This window comes from Aethalodelphis obliquidens, unplaced genomic scaffold (assembly GCF_003676395.1).
Source record: "Aethalodelphis obliquidens isolate GAN/ISIS:26980383/991018 unplaced genomic scaffold, ASM367639v1 scaffold1, whole genome shotgun sequence".
NCBI classification, from domain to species: domain Eukaryota; kingdom Metazoa; phylum Chordata; class Mammalia; order Artiodactyla; family Delphinidae; genus Aethalodelphis; species Aethalodelphis obliquidens.
This window is the reverse complement of record NW_020837945.1, coordinates 52,602,070-52,621,571: the sequence shown is the minus strand read 5'-3', so window position 1 is coordinate 52,621,571 and position 19,502 is coordinate 52,602,070. Positions and strand designations below refer to the sequence as shown.

At 35.0% G+C, this 19,502-nt stretch overlaps 1 protein-coding gene across 2 annotated transcripts in view; it reads left to right on the top strand.

Annotated features, from left to right (window-relative positions):
* The window catches only part of CBLB (Cbl proto-oncogene B), a 215,070-nt gene that overhangs the window by 111,934 nt on the left and 83,634 nt on the right, over positions 1-19,502 (top strand). For both annotated transcript variants that reach the window (XR_003432332.1, XM_027104030.1), the window contains exons 6-9: positions 4,370-4,491; positions 7,118-7,255; positions 12,095-12,182; positions 14,786-14,917. Coding sequence is in view for 1 of the 2 variants with exons in the window: in XM_027104030.1 (XP_026959831.1) it covers positions 4,370-4,491; positions 7,118-7,255; positions 12,095-12,182; positions 14,786-14,917 (480 nt within the window). In the remaining variant the exon portion in view is untranslated. The remainder of the gene's footprint in view (positions 1-4,369; positions 4,492-7,117; positions 7,256-12,094; positions 12,183-14,785; positions 14,918-19,502) is intronic.

The window sequence follows — 19,502 nt, the reverse complement described above, 5'->3', positions numbered from 1 at the left end:
TCTTTATGATTCTAATAATATCAATTATATAGCAAGTGATGTTAATTGATCAAAAACCAGGCTTGCTTATATTCTGACAATTTTTTTTATTATTTTAGTCTTCAGTAAAATTTATTCTGTTTGAAACATGCTTTCAACAAATGTTAGAGTATCATATTGGTTTTCATGTTTCTCATGTTGTAAGAATTTTGCTTCTCTGATTTATGACCCTGCTTGGTACTCACCCGCAAAGATCGGGTAACTGAATTATGTAAGAAAACAAGATTGCATGGGATTAACTTTTAATTTATGAAAGAATCCCTTAACAGAGGGCAAATTAACTCTTGCCAACAATACTTATAGAATACATTTTACTTTATTACAACTTTATAATCATAATTCTACCTAGACGTATAGAATAGGAAATTAGACAAATGACTGCAGGAAGTATGCTTTTGGATATTTTCAGTTTACAGTAGTTTCATTATTATTCCCTTGGTATATGTACGTTGTCAGTTAATGTTTCTCCAATGACTTTAGGATACATTTTAGGAAAAGGTTGTGTTATCTGATACTGATTATTTTATAATGGAACCTCTCCTTTCTTTAAAAGTTTCTGATAATTTTACAAATACTTAATTTATTTAACATGATACCAAGACATTCTAATAGTAGATGCTTTGCTTCTTCCCCTTGAGAAGGAAGAGAACAAAAGTTATTTTCATACATTAAGCCTAGCTGTTTATTCTAGGAAGAGTGTATTTTCTGTGGGGAGCCTAGATGACTTTTTAGTGAGGATGTTAAATACCAGAACGCCTCAGAGTTATATATCAAAGGTATGAGGGCAGCTTAATGTTGGTTAAGCACTTACCCAAACAGCTGCTTAATATGTGTACATATTTTCTTATAAGCTGTTTCACTTTAAAACAGCCCAAGTAATCTCAGCACTCTAAGGCACATATATCTTATTTATGCTCATGGGGGTGGGAGAGGAAAAGAATCTTTTAAGTAGAGCTACTATGAAAAGTATTAGATAACAAAACCAAAACCTTACTAGCAGACCAAAGAATGCCTAGTGTCTTTTAAAGCTCATAATTACAGCAGTAGCTAAAGAACTTTTGTTAGCCCCTGTGTGTTTCTCAGATTCTTCACCTCTCCTGATTTCATTATGCTTGGACTGGAATCATATATGTGCTTTAAAATACAATAAAATTGGTTGTGTGCACAGAAAGTATATGTATTAACTTTTACTGATCTTTTATTTTTACATAACTTTAACAATTGAATAATATTTTCTTGTTATAGTTGTGTATTCTATATGAAAGATGTAAGTTTTGTAGCTACTGTAACTGCATGAACATATATTCTGCTGCAGCTGTGATATTGGTGGTTAATTGGTAGTGACTCCTTCTAGCATTAAATCGTTGGGAATAGGGTATTTAACAGAGAGGCATCTGAAAGAGGGCAGGGTACACCGTCAGGATTGAGGTTTGACGTAGAAAACTAGCTTAAGGGTTTGCAGAAGGTGTCGGTGGAGGTGAGGAGATGAAGTTGAGACTAGGAAATGAAAGAAGCAAGAAGCTGGTGGATTCTGGTTTCCCCTTTTTCCTGTCTTCCCTCATCCTCATATTTTGCCAGAACTTGAACAAGTGCTGGGAGTCACTGGAAAGGTCTTGCATGGCCACCTTCCTCTGTCTACATTAAACCTTATCTCTCTCCCCTCCACGTAGTTCAGAGATGCTGGGATCGGCAAGTGCTCAAGTCCTGGAATGGAAAGACAGGGCTTTTGCTTTCCTCTTCCCTCTCCCTGGGGCTGCTGCTCCCTTCTCCTTCCATTTCCCCACTGTAAGAGAAGACTGGGTTGTTGAGAAATGGGGCAGTAAATGGGATGAGTAGGTGCAGGATAAGGAATGAGTGGTTTGGGGCAATGTACTATTGACTGTGGAATATATAGCATTGTAGAACAGGGAGAAAAAGAAGAATAAGAAACTCATCTATTGTAGTGAGGATTAAGAGAGTATCTGGGCAGACCAACTGAGGCCCTACTTCCAATGTAGGTTGTAAGTTGGTAAATGGTGAACACAGTGGCCTTTGGGAGAATGGAAGGACTGGTCTTCTTAATTCACTTTATTAATTTCTGTAGTCATTTAAGAATCTCCAAATAACTTGGTGTTGGTGTGTGAGAAAAGATTTCCTATAACCTAAAAACAAACTGTGAAGACAACCATTCTCCCATCACTTTGTTTTGCCTCATTTAAGCCATTAGTTGGCAAAATACTTTAAACACACACACACACACACACACACACACAATACAAAACTACCAGGTGTTTCTGACTGTGGGTTGCATTCTTAAGAAAAATAGTACACAGACTCTTTCTATTACATAAATATTGTTGCAGTTAGAATCTGGCCCTCTGGATTATTACTAAGAAATGGTTGCTAAATACTGCAGCATTTGGCTCCAAACTCCAGTTTCATCTTTTTTTCGCTTGTATTCGATCTGTGCATTGGCTCTCTGTAAAGTTCAGCGTTTTGTAAAACAACTCTTTCATTAATTTGTGTGGATTTTAATGGAAGTGACCCAAATATTTTGTATTTTTTTCATCCTTGTCCTTTGTAGATGAGGAAGTAGAACAAAACAAAACAAAACTCAATGACTAGAATAGTAATTTTTCGGTTTTTCTGAACGTATGCTAATACTCTTCCAAGTATTGTTTATGTAATTTTTAGTCATCCCTTAAGAAGAAAATTAAAAACATGTTTTTTGTTTTTGTTTTTTTTCAAGTACATAGACAGAACCTCTCATAATAAGTGTCTCCAGAGCTCATTTTTCCCCAGTTAGGTATTTTAGTGTGGTGGGGAAATACCCTAAAGATTTTGCTTGTTATTTTGGAAAAGGTTAAACTCTTCATTACAAAATCATTCTTTCCTTTGTTATCCTCATCTCAAGGGATACAATCCTTAAAGAATTGCGCCTTGTAAATTTGAAACTTGCTTAACAATCACAAGGAACAAGTCTCAAAACAGACAAAAGCAGGAGCCCTCCACCAATAATCATGTCTAGGATGACTATTTCAACAACTATCACTTGGCAACACAAAATACCTTTTTTTTTTCCTTTATGTAGAAGATTTGAGTTAATAATCTGGCACATCAGATAGAGTATGCTGCCAATTCCTTTGGACAAATGTAGCTTCAGCCTTAAAGATATGGCAGAGATGATTCATTCACACCCTCAAGCAAAGTTGTCTATTACTGACTGCCTTTTTTCTCTTGCCATGGTAACTGGAGGGACAACTAATCCTATTAAAGAGACAACGATACAAACCCTTTATGTGTGCGTGCATGTGTGTTTGTGTTTATTTCTGCAAAAGATTTTTACAGAGCTCACCTCTAAACCATAAACTTTTCTGAGTTTGTGATTGTACACGGATAAACCAAATGTGAGTACAGTAGTCTGTTACCATGGGAGTCGAGGCCTCGCAGACAAGTCACTCAGTAGAGGACCTCTTCAGCTCTTCCCCCAGCCTGATCACTATGCTCTGACACTGTGCATTAGTGCCTGGTCTCCCTTTGGGAAGCAAGACAGGTGTGTTCCTTGTTCGCATGTAGCTTATGGCCAATGTGTAAGACTTTGCCAAATCACTTACATTCCATGATGGAGTTTTTTGTTCTACAAAGTGAGATGTCTAAATGCAGAGTAGTGAACAAAACAGACACACAGGGAGATGAGGCATGAGATGACAGTTAGTGGTTTTAAATAGGGTGGTCTGAGAAGGCCACATTGAGGAAATGACATTTGGAGAGGAAGCAGTCACATGGATATTTGGAGAAAGAATTCAGGTATCGGGATCAGCAAGTTCGAAGGCTCTGAGGTGAGAGAATATAATTATGTTCAGGCCAGCAGGCAACAGGCCCGCGTGTCTAGAGGAAAGGCAGAAAGTGGAAGAGTCACAGCAGATGGGGACAAACAGGGAACTGGGGCTCAACCCTGCAAAGGTCTTTCTAGGCCATTTATAAGGACTTTGGCTTTTACTCAAAGTTAGAGAGTTTTGAACAGAAGAGTTGATGTGGTTTATGTTTCAAACTGATCACAACTGCTGTATTGGGAATAGAATTTGTAGAGAAGAGATTATGTGGTTTTCCTTTTTGCTTTCTGTATTTTATTCCTAAGAAATCTGTTTTCTGCATAATCATATTTCTCCAAAAAGAAAATATATAATTGCATGTTTGCTATTAGGTACTAGAATTTGGCCTAAACCCCGTAAGCTCATATTCACTTAAAAAATATCCAGGAGAATTTTAGTATGTGTATTAAATGATGGGTTGCTGTGTAATTGATAGTTGATATTCTCTAGGTAATCTTTTAATTTATTTATATTTTTAGCCTTGGGGCTCTATTTTACGGAATTGGAATTTCTTAGCTGTAACACATCCGGGTTACATGGCATTTCTCACGTACGATGAAGTAAAAGCACGGCTACAGAAATACAGCACTAAACCCGGAAGGTAAGACTTTTTGGCAGTAATATTATGTGATATATGTAAAGATGAAAAGTCCTCTGTGGTTCATTCCTAAGTAAATCAGTAACACCCATGGGGATGAGGGGAGGGAAATGCTAATAGACCAAAACAGTGCTTCTTAATTCAGTTCTTTAAATTGGTACGTTATGCTTGTTCTGAAATTTAGTGTTCATAAAGTGAACGAGGATATGGTAGTATGTAATTTGATGAATTTAGAGAGTAAGTCTCAGAGTTTCAAATTGGAGTAGGATATTAGCATATTAACTGTTTTCATGACACATGTTTATGTATAAAATTAGATGTGTATATTTAAATACTTGAATATTGTGCTAATGACAAAATAAATCAGTTTCATGTTCATTATTTTAAGGTATTTTTTCAAGACATTCAATTTGGTTCTATGATAATCACATAATTACATATAAATACATATTAATGCATGTAAGTACATATAAGTGTACACATACATGCATGATAAACACATGTAAGTACATAGACATATAAGCCCATTGTTAGCAATCCAAACCAGTTTCATGTCCTTGAGAACGTCTTCCATAAGACCTCATGCTTGATGTTGAAATTGAGTGAAACTCAGAGCTTGGCTGTGTGATTAGCCCCTCTGGCTTTGACCGAGAGAGCACACCTTATTAATGGCAAATCTGGGTGGGAGAAAGTCTGTCTCTCCCATGGTGCAGGCATTTTCCCCACATGCGGTCTAGAAATGCACCAGGCACATAGTAGACATACGTGCTGTGGCAAGCAGTGTGCTGGGTACGACACTAATGACAGTGGAGATCTGCCCTCCTTCACTCTCATGTTTTAGTAGGAGACACCATCCCAGTGTTTGTGAGTGCACTGACTTTCACATACGGGTCATTTCATTTTAGGAATGAATTCGGTGGTTTTTTAAATCTACCTTTTTCTTCTAATATCGTTTTATTTGATTTGTAGTGCAAATGTCATTTGTCCTTTAGCAAAGTCTTTTTGAGTACAGTCAGTTATTGATGATTCCTTTCTTCTCTGCCATAATGAAAAATTTCCACCTTTTTTATTTTTAAAAATTTATATGGTATATTAGAAGGAGGTAATGGGTACAGAAAACAGTGTGGCTCCTGTGGAGTCGTTGGTTTAGACTGAGAGCTGGTTCTCATTGTGACCACAAGAGCAGGCCAGATATTGTGCACATTGACAGTGGCTTAGGTGAGTCACTTTGTTTCATTCAGGGATCTCTCATAACCAGATTTTTCCATAACTTTTACACCCTTCACTGGCATCAAAGTATCTTCTTGCTTCTGGAGTATGATTTGAAAGATGTAATGTGGTTGGAATCACGGAATCATGCAAATTTAACACAGACGTCATTTGGGAAATTATCTTGTCCAATTCTAAATAAATAAAGTAACTGAATCCCTTTTGTGTTCTCTTGTTCAAGGTCATGGAGATAATTAATGGCAGTGTTGGAAGCAAAAGCCAGGTCTCATTGCTATTGGAATAGTCCTCTTAAGATAGTACCCTCTGAAAGGATGTTTTCCTTTCCTTCCCTTCTTGCCCTGTAACAATGATTTCTTCTAAGTTTTAGGTAGTTAAAGATGAAATGATTAGACTGTGGTAAACTGTTACAGGTAAGGTATGATGGGGTGTTTAGGAATACTCAGTGAACAAATCAAATGATTTTGACAAATATTTGCTGGATATGTGTTTAAGTGGTCCTTTCTCTTGGAAAGTGGTTCATCTCTTTGGCTTCATGGTAAAGAAAATAGTTGGGTCTATTACAAGGACATTTGAGTTCTTCAGGATGTACTTTATTTGGGATCCAACTGACAGTTATAATAAGTCTGTGTGGAATTTGTGTGATTACGATTAAGGATCCTAATAGGGACAGGTTGATATTTATTTTCCGGCTTTCTAGGAGAATATGTTTTTAGAGTTTCTTGAAAAGTCCTTTCCAAAATTTCCAAAACCAATATGAAGTTCTTAATATTTAAAAATCATAACTTCTGGGACTTCCCTGGTGGCACAGTGGTTAAGAATCCGCCCACCAATGCGGGGGACACGGGTTCAATCCCTGGTGTGGGAAGATCCCACATGGCGTGGAGCAACTAAGCCCGTGCGCCACAACTACTGAGCCTGCGCTCTAGAGCCCATTAGCCACAACTACTGAGCCCACGTGCCACAACTACTGAAGCCCGTGCGCCTAGAGCCCGTGCTCTGCAACAAGAGAAGCCACCACGATGAGAAGCCCGTGCACCACAACAAAGAGTAACCCCCGCTCCTCGCCACTAGAGAAAGCCCGCATGCAGCAACAGAGACCCAAAGCAGCCAAAAATAAATAAAATAACTAAATTTATTTTTTAAAAAAAATCACAACTTCTTCCTTTCTTTAAAAACCCAGTTTTCTTCAAGGATGAAACCACTTAAATGGAATTATTATCATTGCTTGTTTTACAGATGAAAAAAATGGAGAAGGAAAATGGTGTAAAAATAAGTTTGAAGATAGAAATTCTAAATGATTCTGTTTATTCTTTCACTTAAGAAAAATCTAACAGATTGTTTGGTAGTAGTTAGCTTACATTTTGAATGTGATTAAACGTACTTTTCTTATGTTTCACAGCTACATTTTCCGGTTAAGCTGCACTAGGTTGGGACAGTGGGCCATCGGCTATGTGACAGGGGATGGAAATATCTTACAGACCATACCGCACAACAAGCCCTTATTTCAAGCCCTGATCGACGGCAGCAGGGAAGGATTGTAAGTATGAGACATGGGAGTTGGGGGTGCTTATTATTCACAGATGTGGAAGATAGAGACCGCTTTGCGATGGAGGGAATGGGTAGTGAGGCTGATGTTCAGGCTGGTTTTTATTTCAAGACTAAGAAATGGATATTCCTTAGTTTTTATTGTTCATCTCTTAAAATAGTCATTTTAAGGTAACCTAATTATTTGATATATTTTTTTCTAGCATGATCTAAACAATCTTCGGGTCTCAATATTGTCTTACAAATATTAGAAGTATACAGTTGTATAGGTACAGTTGGAGAATGGACTCAGTGGAATGATTATTTGATTGTTCCCTACCTAGCTCTGCTCCTGTGCTCCCAAATTGCACTCCCAGTCAGTGTAGGGCCTCTGAATCCTGTTGGGATCATGAGCAGATTCTGACAGGCTCTGTTTTTGGGCCATTGGTGAAGTTGCAAAGGGTTCCCCTGTTTATGGGGTTGCTGCAGACAGCTCACAAAAGCAACCCCCCCAAAGAGCCATCCATCAGCTCTTCTCTCTCAGAAAAATACAACTGGTTATTAAATGGGCCTGGGACTTCATTTCCACGGGGAGCACCGTGCTGGTGTGTCACTGAAACGTGTCTTCCTTCTCTCCGCCTTCCTCCCTCTGTTGTTCCCTCTCTTTCGTCCTTTCTGTTCTTTGTTTTTTTTGTGTTATTGTTGTTTTTTTAAATTGAAGTCTAGTTGATGTACAATATTATATAAGTTACAGGTGTACAGTATAGTGATTCACAATTTTTTAAGGTTATACTCCATTTATAGTTACTATAAAATATCGGCTATATTACCTGTGCTGTACAATGTATCCTTGTAGCTTATTTTATACCTCTTACTCCCCTTCCCCTATATTGCACCTCCCCCCTTCCCTCTCCCCATTGGTAACCACTAGATTGTTCTCTGTATTGGGAGTCTGTTTCTTTTTTGTTATATTCACTAGTTTGTTGTATTTCTTAGATTCCACCTATAGTTGCTATCATTGAATTTAAGTGTATAACATAGCAAATAAATTCCAACATCAAATTACAATGAGTTTTTGTATCTTTCACAGGAAAAGAACTTATTAACTAAAGGTAGTTTAAAATTAGATGTAAAACGGTATATATTGGGATAATTCTTTAAAATAATTGACTCCTATTGCCTCATGTAACGCTTAAATTGCTAGTTCTACTTTTTATGTTCACTGGTAATACCACATTTTCTTTTTCTTCTTATCCTTTTCTCATCCCTTCCCTTCCCTTCTCTTCATGTCTCCCTTCTTTTACTCACATCAATAATAAATCCATATTCCAGAATTGTATGTTAATAGCTAAGTTCAGTTTATCTTAAGCTGTTTTTTTTAAATTTAGAAATAGATAAATTCTCCTTTGTTTTTTAGGTTAAGATTGCCTTTCTTCTCCATACATAAAGTTTAGACAATCTGATGGGTCCCTTCGTAGTAAATATGTCTTTCATTCATTTTAGTCATATGCCATTCCCTTCACCCTTTTGTGGTATTTTCAGTGTCACCTCCATCTCACTGACTTTTCTTGTCCTTTGCCTTGCTGAGTAACTTAGAGACATATGTGCTGCTCCTACTTGCTGCGGCATGGACTGTGATAGAAGCCTAGCAAGAGAAAGTCCACCAGAAAGAGCAAATAGTTTAAATTTTCCAATAGCAAAAAGTTTTACTTTTCCAAAGTAATTGCAAAAACAGAAAGAAGAAAACGTGATGAGATCTATGTGAAGAGATAAAAGTTGTGAATTTTCAAGAAATAGTTATGTAAGAATTGTATGGCAAACTGGTACCAAATGTCTATTTCTCTCTTTTTTTTAAATGATCATAAATTTGCTATTCTGTCATTTATACCTTACCTCTGGTGCATCAAAGATTCATATGTGTAGCTTTCTATTCACTATGATAAGAGGACTTTTGTTTTGAAGAAAATGTGCTTCAGAGTTTTAATTTATAAAAAAGAGGTTATGAGTGAGTATATCTGTAAATGGAGTAATTTTGATATAGCTTTTTTTTTTAAACATCTTTATTGGAGTATAATTGCTTTACAATGTTGTGTTAGTTTCTTCTGTATAACAAAGTGAATCAGCTATATGTATACATGTATCCCCATATCTCCTCCCTCTTGTGTCTCCCTCCCACCCTCCCTATCCCACCCCTCTAGGTGGTCACAAAGCACCCACCGAGGTGATCTCTCTGTGCTATGTGGCTGCTTCCCACTAGCTAGCTATTTTACATTTGGTAGTGTGTATATGTCAGTGCCACTCTCTTATGTCATCCCAGCTTACCCTTCCCCCTCCCTGTATCCTCAAGTCCATTCTCTACATCTGCGTCTTTGTTCCTCTCCTGCCCCTAGGTTCTTCAGAACCTTTTTTTTCTTTTTTTAGATTCCATATATATGTGTTAGCATACGGTATTTATTTTTCTCTTTCTGACTTACTTCACTCTGTATGACAGACTCTAGGTCCATCTACCTCATGACAAATAACTCAATTTCGTTTCTTTATATGGCTGAATAATATTCCACCATATATATGTGTCACATCTTCTTTATCCATTCATCTGTCGATGGACACCTAGGTTGCTTCCATCTCCTGGCTATTGTAAATAGTGCTGCAATGGACATTGTGGTACATGACTCTTTTTGAATTATGGTTTTCTCAGGGTATATGCCCAGTAGTGGGATTGCTGGGTCGTATGGTAGTTCTATTTTTAGTTTTTTAAGGAACCTCCATACTGTTCTCCATAGTGGCTGTATCAATTTACATTCCCACCAACAGTGCAAGAGGGTTCCCTTTTCTCCATGCCCTCTCCAGCATTTGTTGTTTGTAGATGTTCTGATCATGCCCATTATGACCAGTGTGAGGTGATACCTCATTGTAGTTTTGATTTGCATTTCTCTAACGATTAGTGATATAGCTTATTTATATTGTTATAATGCTTTACATCTATTTTTCAAAAGTCAATCAAAATTAACAGATTATAATATCATAATCAGTAGTCTAGCCTCCAAACTCCTGTGCAAATTAGCTGTTAATGTTTACACACACACACACACACACAACACACACATCTTCAGAGGGGTTTAGCTAGTTGAATTTGAAATTTAATGATAGATTACATTAAAATCTGATCAGATTAGGTTTTAGATTAGATTAAAATATTAGCATTTTAATTAGATAGGTTTTTTGTTTGTTAGCTTTTTTCCCTTAAGATCAGTAAAAACACAGGATATCATCTGGTCCAACTATCAGGGACAGGTCTCCTTTCCTATAGTTAATCTGATATTGTAGGACATAGGTGATAAAGAAGTTTACTTTGATAACTAGCCAAGATTCCTTATTCCTTCACTGCCATTGGAAAGGGCTCATCAGTAGCACCCCAGTGTACTGGGGACAGTAATCACTGAAATGCGCCTTATACATTAAATAGAACCATTTAACCTTTCCTCTAGCAACCTTATTGTCATTTTGTAATCTTTCATTTCTGAGTTCTTCTAGAATTCTACGTTTTTGAAGTGTGATGAACAAAATATATAATATTTAAAACTGGCCATTTTAGGGTATAAAAAAAAGAGTTACCAACTTTTGCTTATCACTCAATATTTGTAGAATTGTATCCCAACCCTATAATGACATTCTAAATTTGTATCATAGTCAGATGTAGTCAACTCCTTTTCCTAAATCTTAAAAAAAAAAAAAAAAAAAAAAACAAAAAACGACAGTCACTGATATGCTCCTTACCATGTGAGAATTATCTATCCTCTAGGTTCATTTTTTCCTGGTTCACTTGTGTAATTTAAAATACTTACTAACATTCTTATAGACTCTTTATTTAAGGATAAATAGTTTTTGTTACTTCACAGAATAGTTTTAGTATAGTTTTGCCCTTTAAAATATTCACCACTGTAGTATTATGTTCTTAATTTTTCATTCAAAAATCTAGAACAGAAAGATGGTAAACAAAACCAACGGTAACTTAATAAATTGGTGAAATCCAGCAGTAATATTACTGCTTTCTTAATCTAAAATATGTGTTTACCAACACAGTAAACTTCATTTTTAATGAATTTCTGAATGAGTAAAAGCTGGTTTAGTACAGCAAGACAGCACTATAACTTTTAGTTCTTATTTTAATTCTCTCTAATAATGGAACCTTATGTTTATAAACCATTCTGTTTGTACCTTGATTTGAAGTAAGTGAAACATGGAATTGTAACATTTTTACATTTCTGCAGTAAACGTGTATGTGTGTGTGCACATGTGTATATGTGTCAGGATAAGTGGAAGGTGAAACAGAAAGAAAGAGGATGGGAAACTGGAGAAAGAAAACACCACGGAAGTGTTTGAATAACTTTTGTTGGAAAATTGTGGGCTTTAATTCTATTTTTCTTTCCTGGTGGTACTAAGCATTGTGTAAAATGATACAGTTAATGTTAACTGTGCTTCAGATGAAAGACGTAATAATTGCAAATAGGTGTATATTCAAAGTATTTTGGAATAGAATATGAGTAACCAGGAAAATAAATTTTTAACTTACCTATACATATAGTAAAGGTATTTAGTTGAAAATGATTGCTTAATGGCTGAGTCCATATTCATTGTATATTTCCTTTATGAAAAAGATTCCTAGATTTTAACTGTCCTAAAAATAACTTGTAGTATTATGGAAACAGTGATAGAATAAGTTCTTGATGTAAGTTACATAAAAAGGAAACATCCAAATATCTGTTTGAATATAGAAGAATCTGATTAAATAACTTTAAATGCAATTAAGACTTGTATATTTATGTTAATAAAATTTCTGTTTATAACCCAGCTATCTTTATCCTGATGGGAGGAGTTATAATCCTGATTTAACTGGATTATGTGAACCTACACCCCATGATCATATAAAAGTTACACAGGTAAGGACAATGTCTGGAGACATATTTATAATTAATAAGTATCTCCAAAAAAAAAATAATTATGATGACTTTGAAATAAATAAGATTCTTATACTATAGGTAAAATCATGTGCAGGTATTTAATGCAAAAGATATTTAAGGAATTTTAAGAGTGTTTGAAAAGAAATTACATTATTTTCTGCATTTTTTTGATAAAAGGTTCTGCTTTTAATATTCTTGCTTCCAATATAATATTGGCATTTATGTGGGGAGATAGATAAGTATATCCATAGGTAGGTAGATGGATATGAGGGGAGAGCTATAGTTTTAGAAAACTCCAAAGAAGATTAGGTTAATTATATGCATTAGTTTTTAGAGTCAAATGAGTAATTGAAGCCTATTGTAGACAATAATTATATTCTTATAAATCCATTGTTGCCAGCCTCATAGGTTATGAGTGGGAGTATAACTTGGTAAAGCCTTTCTTGAGGGTGATATTCAATAATTATCAAAATCTAAAGATCTTTGACTCTAGATTCCATATGCATATCACTTGCATATACACAAGAAGATCTATACACCAGGATGTTTACTTTAGCATTTTTCATAAAAATGAAATATTACAATATACCAAAATATTCAGTCATAGGTTAAATACCATTGTATACTCATACTGCATATACCATAAAGTCTTTAACAGGAGGAAGGTAGCTCTACTTATTCACATGGGAACTTCTGCATCTTATGTGAAAAAGTTATGTAAAGCTTAATTATGTAACATTTTATTTTGTAAAATTATATTACTTAAGTTCAATTTTGTAAATAAATAAAAAATTACCATATATGAACATATGAATGTGCTTTTAAAGAATAAAAATAGAAAAACACCAATCTGGCAACAGTCTTTAACTGAGAGAGAACTTGAATATTTTATTTTACATGTAGTTAAGTTTAAAAATTTTTATAATTTAGATATTTTGTGCTTTGTATAATAATAAGACTGTAATAAAAAGAAATTATACGTTTTGGGGAAGACAACAGATAATTTTTAATTTTATTTCTGGTTCTCCAGATTTCAGTTTCAGTGGTCTTGATATTATTAGGTGAAACACACTTCCTGACATGGGTACTGTGTGTGGGCAGTTTTTAAAATTTAATATATGAAAGCCATTTAAAAAATTATTTAGTGATTCTCTGTTTTCTAATATATGTAAAAAGACACGAGATAATTCCTCATTATAAATCCATTGTTTTTTTAAATTGTTTAAAAATTCATATTCAGGAGTAGCATCATTCTCTTAAATTACTCATAAATATTTGATTAGCTTACATCTTAGGTTGTATTGAATTCTGCAGCTGTGATTTTAGCCTATTTTAATTTTTTTATAATTATAAATTGGCCCTTTGGATTTCATAACCAATATAGATACTTGTCTATTATTTTAGGGATTTCAGTGATATATAATTTATTTTGGATTACGTTAGACTTTTCCATCTTGATCCATTTTCTTGTCTTTTTCCTTAATTTATTTTAAGATTATTTATATAGTCACACATACATATATCATGGTAGACACAATTTATATGTGAATGTGTGGGTATATGTGTGTATGTGTATCTGTGTATGTGTTTATATATATACTTTTTTCTCGAGATTGTAAGATCTTTCATTAGGTTAAGGATTAAATATTGTCATTTATTCATCCTATCCAGGGCCGTGTATGTATTAGGTACTTACTAGACTAAAACATTGCCTTATTTAAACAAATTTTTATTTCTATATTTCCTTTTCTTTGTATCCCTATTAAATAACACTATTTTTCATACTTTTTTAATTCTTACCAATATGTTTGTATCTTCTTTGTGACGTAGATCTTTTCATTATCTGACCACTGAAAGTTTTACTGTGCCAAAAGCTTCTAAACTAGCAAATCAAGAGAATGTTGAATAAAACAATTTTTGGTTGCCGAAATGATGAGATTTCTTGATGGTGTTAGACTGGGAAAAGAGTATGCGAATTAGAGATTTATTATAGAATTTGAAGGAAATAATTTAAACTTACTGACCCTCATTTTTACTTGTTTTTTTTAAAAATTCAGTGTATCTTATTATACTTTGGAGATTATATGACATAATAAATGTGGACGACAGTACCTAGCATGCAGAAAGGCCTTGGCAAATGCTGCTTTACTTCCATTCTGGAATTTCTACAGATAGCTATCTAAGAAATAAAATTAATGATCAGCCATATTGCAATTTGACATTAAAATTAGATGAGTATGTGGCATTTACAAAGAAAATAAAGTTATTTATTATTGCCTTTTAAAACCATAAGTTGTGTCTCTTAAATCACTCTATTGATGCAGGTACCTTCCTAAAGGAACAGTACAAAATGTTAAATAATCCAAAGTATTCAAAAAGCTTATGCAATAGCTGATAAAATCTGTTTAATTTTGTAGACCAAATTGTGATGACCAATTTAAAACATGTCTTAAATGGCAACATGATCTGACAGGGTCAAGTGTGAGGAATTTACTGTAAGTCATTGTATTTAAGAAAATTCAGTATTATCACTTCATACTAAAAATACATTAACATTGCCTTTTCTCTCCCCCAAATTCCAGGAACAATATGAATTATATTGTGAAATGGGTTCCACTTTTCAGCTCTGTAAAATTTGTGCTGAGAACGACAAAGATGTCAAGATTGAGCCTTGTGGGCATTTGATGTGTACCTCTTGCCTTACAGCCTGGCAGGTATAATCAAGATTTAATTAGCAACGTTGATGTCTTCCTTATATTCCCTGTGAATATTTCTCTTTTCAGTTTTCTTCATCTTAATGATTCAGGAAGTAATACTGATAAGTGCTTTGTTTGAATGGTTGTTAGAAAAAAATCTCATGTTTGAATCTTTCATTTATATGATTTGATTTCTTTTTGTTTTTATGTTTGCTTTGCATGTATAACTTAATTTTATGATATTAATCGTAAGTAGTTCTACTTCTGTAACACTGTTGATTTCAGAATGTAACTTATCAGTGTTACCAACTAACCATATTTATATTATTTATCATAGGTCAGATTCTATTTATAGTAGGTCAGATTTTCAAGCAATAAACCCTAGTAGATAAATCTTACGTTGATGTTTCAACACCTCTCTTCTCCTGAGAAGATGTGCCTTCTGTCTCACATATGGGGGTCTACAGTTGCTCTGTAAGGCTAAAATAGAATCAGACAGAAAAAGTTTCCCAAATACCTTTAGTTCCCACAGAAACAGGCACTAAATTTTCCAATTTACAGAAGCAGAATTTAAGGTGAGCTGCCTTCCACTCTGTAGGCATTCAATAAATATAAATTGATTTGAGGTTTTAAATTAACACCTAGGGAATAATTGGTTTCCCCAAGGGCTTATTTTTTTTAAAATATTTCTTTATCTGTAATAAAGTTTGGAGATTTAAAAATAGATCTTTGGACAGATTTCTAGTTTTGAATATTTAGAGGATTCACAGAATATTTTGCTCAAGTCATTTTTTTGTTGTTGTTGTTGTTTGTTTTTGCGGCACGCGGGCCTCTCACTGTTGTGGCCTCCTCTGTGTTGCGGAGCACAGGCTCCGGACACGCAGGCCCAGCGGCCATGGCTCACGGCCCCAGCCGCTCCACGGCACGCGGGATCCTCCCGGACCGGGGCACGAACCCGCGTCCCCTGCCTCGGCAGGCGCACTCTCAACCACTGCGCCACCAGGGAAGCCCTAAGTCATTTTTAAATTGCTCTGTTTAACACAGTCAGTATTGAAGTCAGTATTGCTGATTGGGTTTAGAAAACAAATAATTAAAATTTCAAGCCTTTTAAAAAATTTTCAGTTGAGTGTATCATCGGCATCCCTACCATATTCCTGAGCCTTCTCTCCAACCCAGAACCTGTGCATTGCCTGAGGAAGGATGGCTTCAGAGGATCACAAAGGGGCAATGCAGACTCATAGGAGCACTGATGTTTGTTGAGCTCATTACTTGGTAATAAAATGTTAATGATTTTCACATTTTCACAGTCTTATAAAGAGGGCCTCTTTTTTCCTTTGGGGACATTTTAAAAATGGATGAAAAAAAAGGGGAAGAACTAGGAAATGAATTACAATTGATTTACATTTTCAGAGTCATTTCTGTACTCCCAGACATCTCTGCTACCTCGCTAAAACTTGCTCAACATCCCTACACTTCTCTCTTTCAGTATGCATTTGGTTTATATTTTACCTGAGGTTTTCCTTGTTATCCTTGCCCTAATTTCCCTTTATCCCTTCATGATGCTTGTGAATTTTGTGTAGTACAGGGAGTTGTACTACACAAGTTGGAGGAAAAGGGATGCTAAGTATGGCATCAGCAAACTCTCAGCATAATCACGTGATTGCTATTTAAGTTACCTTAGCAATAATAGTACTGCATATGTAGCAGTGTCTTTTTATAAATGAGTTTCAATAAATTTAGTTACGCTGATAGAAGACAAAACTGTTGGTTTGCAAGTGGGTTTCAAATGTATCAGTAGAAAGTATTATAGAGATGTTATTGACTCAGTGCCTGGCTGACTGGGAGGGGACTACTTTAGGATGATTTGTTGTACCTGAAACCCATTAACTATTTCAGGGTAAGTATTAAACTGATAGGGGCCAAATGTGTATGTCACCCATTTAGATTGACTTATGTCCTCAGTGTGGTAGTATGGTTCTCACAGATATGAAGAAACTAAAAGTTTGCTTTTCTCCCTAAAGAAAACCAGAATTTTAGGCTGGTACAAACTTCCAGGACTCTACCTCCGTACATGGCCTGTGTATTTCAGCCCCTTCTCTGGGGGCCCCCGGCTTGGAGCATACAAATACATACATATTTCAGGACTTAGCATCTTCAACTTGAAACTTACCTAGCATTTGGAAGTTAAGAGGGTTGAAAGTCGGAAGCTCCCATTTGGTTGGCAGAACCTTTGATTAGTAAAGATTGTTTATAGTGTCATACAAAGTAGTTGTTTACCTTGTGGCTCAGGGTGAGTAAAAGAGTAAGGCTGAACGTAAAGCAAGGAGGTTTCACTTATTTTACTTTCTGTATACTTCTTAAATGAAATTTATCTTTTAAAACTTTAGGGCCAGTGCTATATATTTAATTTAGTAATAAGTCTGTGAACTATTTGCAATAGGTATGGTATGTGCAAAACACACAGGAGTATTTCCCAGTTGTCATGGCTATGTTATTAACCCTTTGCCCTTTACATCACCACAGGTTTTCTATATATTACTCTGTAGTCTCCAGATGGTGCAGTTTCTCTTGCCTGTAGCTAAACAGTTCCTTGATTCTCTTCATGATTTTTCATGTTGATCTAATGGCCTTATATTAAGATAATGTCCAGTCATATTTGTAAATTAACATTTGCGATTTCTTTCTTTCTCTTTTTTAGTCTGAAGTATAGTACTTCTTAGTTTTACTTTTAGAGATTGAGGAAGTGCATAAATTGCCAAGTGCTAAGAACTGTGAGTAAAATTTTAGGAGAAGCTGTCTGAGAAAGTAGTACTAAAGTAGTAGTTGACCAAGTTAAGTAGTAAAAAACTGACAAATTCAAAAGTGCTTAGAAGGTTGAAATAATCAAAATAAATCACACTCATGTCACTAGTGAATAATGTTATTATCCTAATGTAATCATAGAATTTGGCATATAAGTTAATGAAAAAATATGCAAAGGCATTGTTTCAGCATCTTTAAAATTCTTCTCACACAAGACAGTTCATGATCAGTAAATATTTTTCTGATACATCTTGTATATGTCCCTGTAAGCTCTTACCTCCTTGTATTTGTATTATAAGCATTTACAATACATATTTACCTCTTTTGCCTCTAGGATGTGGATTGCTTTACCTGTTTTAGAATTCCTCTCCCCTAGCATGCTACCTCCACGTTGGTGGTTATTCGGTAAATATCTATAGACCGTGTACTAGATAATGTAAAGGAAAGAGAAGAATAGGGCTAAGAGTACGACAAATAAAAAGACACTGATATTATGGATCAATTGAGAAAAGCCCTTGTAATGTCTCAGTTCTGTCCATTTCTCCTCTGCAAAGTATCAGTGGACTTTTCAAAGACCTTTTATCATGTTTAAGATCCGAGAATGATTCCTAAGAATTTTAAACCTCAGATCCATTTGTTCCATTTAGTAGCTGCTGGGTGATTCCCTTCAACTTTTCACATTTTGGTTTTTTTGCACTTTTTTTTTTTTAATTCCTTGCAATATTACTGGCACTAACCTACAGGCAGGAAGACCAAGTTTCTATTTATTGCTTTTTTACACTGAGAAACATGCACAGTGATCCCTGATTCAAGTTTTCTCTACCCTGAAAAAAATTGTTAGGTCAGTGTTTGAGAATTTCTAAGTGATGTTCCATAGTCTCTACATCTCAATGGGATTTTAGTGGTTAGAGAAGCTTCAACTTTTGAACATTTCTGCTTTTGGATAAACTGAATATTTCTACATTTTCATATAGATTTCACACTGTGCTGCCTCCTGCCAACCAACAGATCTGTTTTGGCAGTTTTCATATTTTTGTATGAACAGCAGTATTTGACAGTCATTTAAATACGTTATTGCAAAATGCCCCTGTTATTGAATAAAAATAAGTCTTATGAAATTATTAATCCATTTAAAATACAGTTAACAAACATTAGCTATACTAAAAACCTCACATCGTAGCCCCAATGAGCTGCTCACTGGACTTAACCTAATTGTTGGTCAATATGAGGACAAAAAGAAACAAAATTATGGAACATTTCCATAGTTCTGCACTGTATTGTCAAACATTGTATCTAAGCTTGTAGATGTAATTGGAAATGTTATGTGAGTAGTAAGTCTCTGGATATGAGTACATGTAGTAATATGTGTCTTTTTTTTCCAACTTCTTCCTTATTCAAAATGGTAAAAGGCTAGAGTCTGTTTTCTAACTTTAAAGCCAGTGTTTTTGTTTTTATATGCTTGCTTGTTTTTTCTATCAGAGAAAAAATTGAGTTTTCAAACGTAATTGTGCACAAGGATAATTTGGTTTCCCTTAACTGGCTTGGTAGAAGCTGACATAGAATATTTTATCCGTCAGGCTCCAAGATCTCAAATCCATTCGTTTTCATTTATTTAGCAAACATTCTTTAAGCAGCTTCTGTTTCCCAGGTTCTGTACTAAAGACACAGTCCCTACCCTCAAGAAGTTAAAATTAAATCTAAAAATTGTATCGAGGGGCATGGTACTAATAATCACTTGAAATGAATATCCTGTTCTCTTTCATATTTAATTATGGATGTGAGACATTTTTGTTACTTTCGA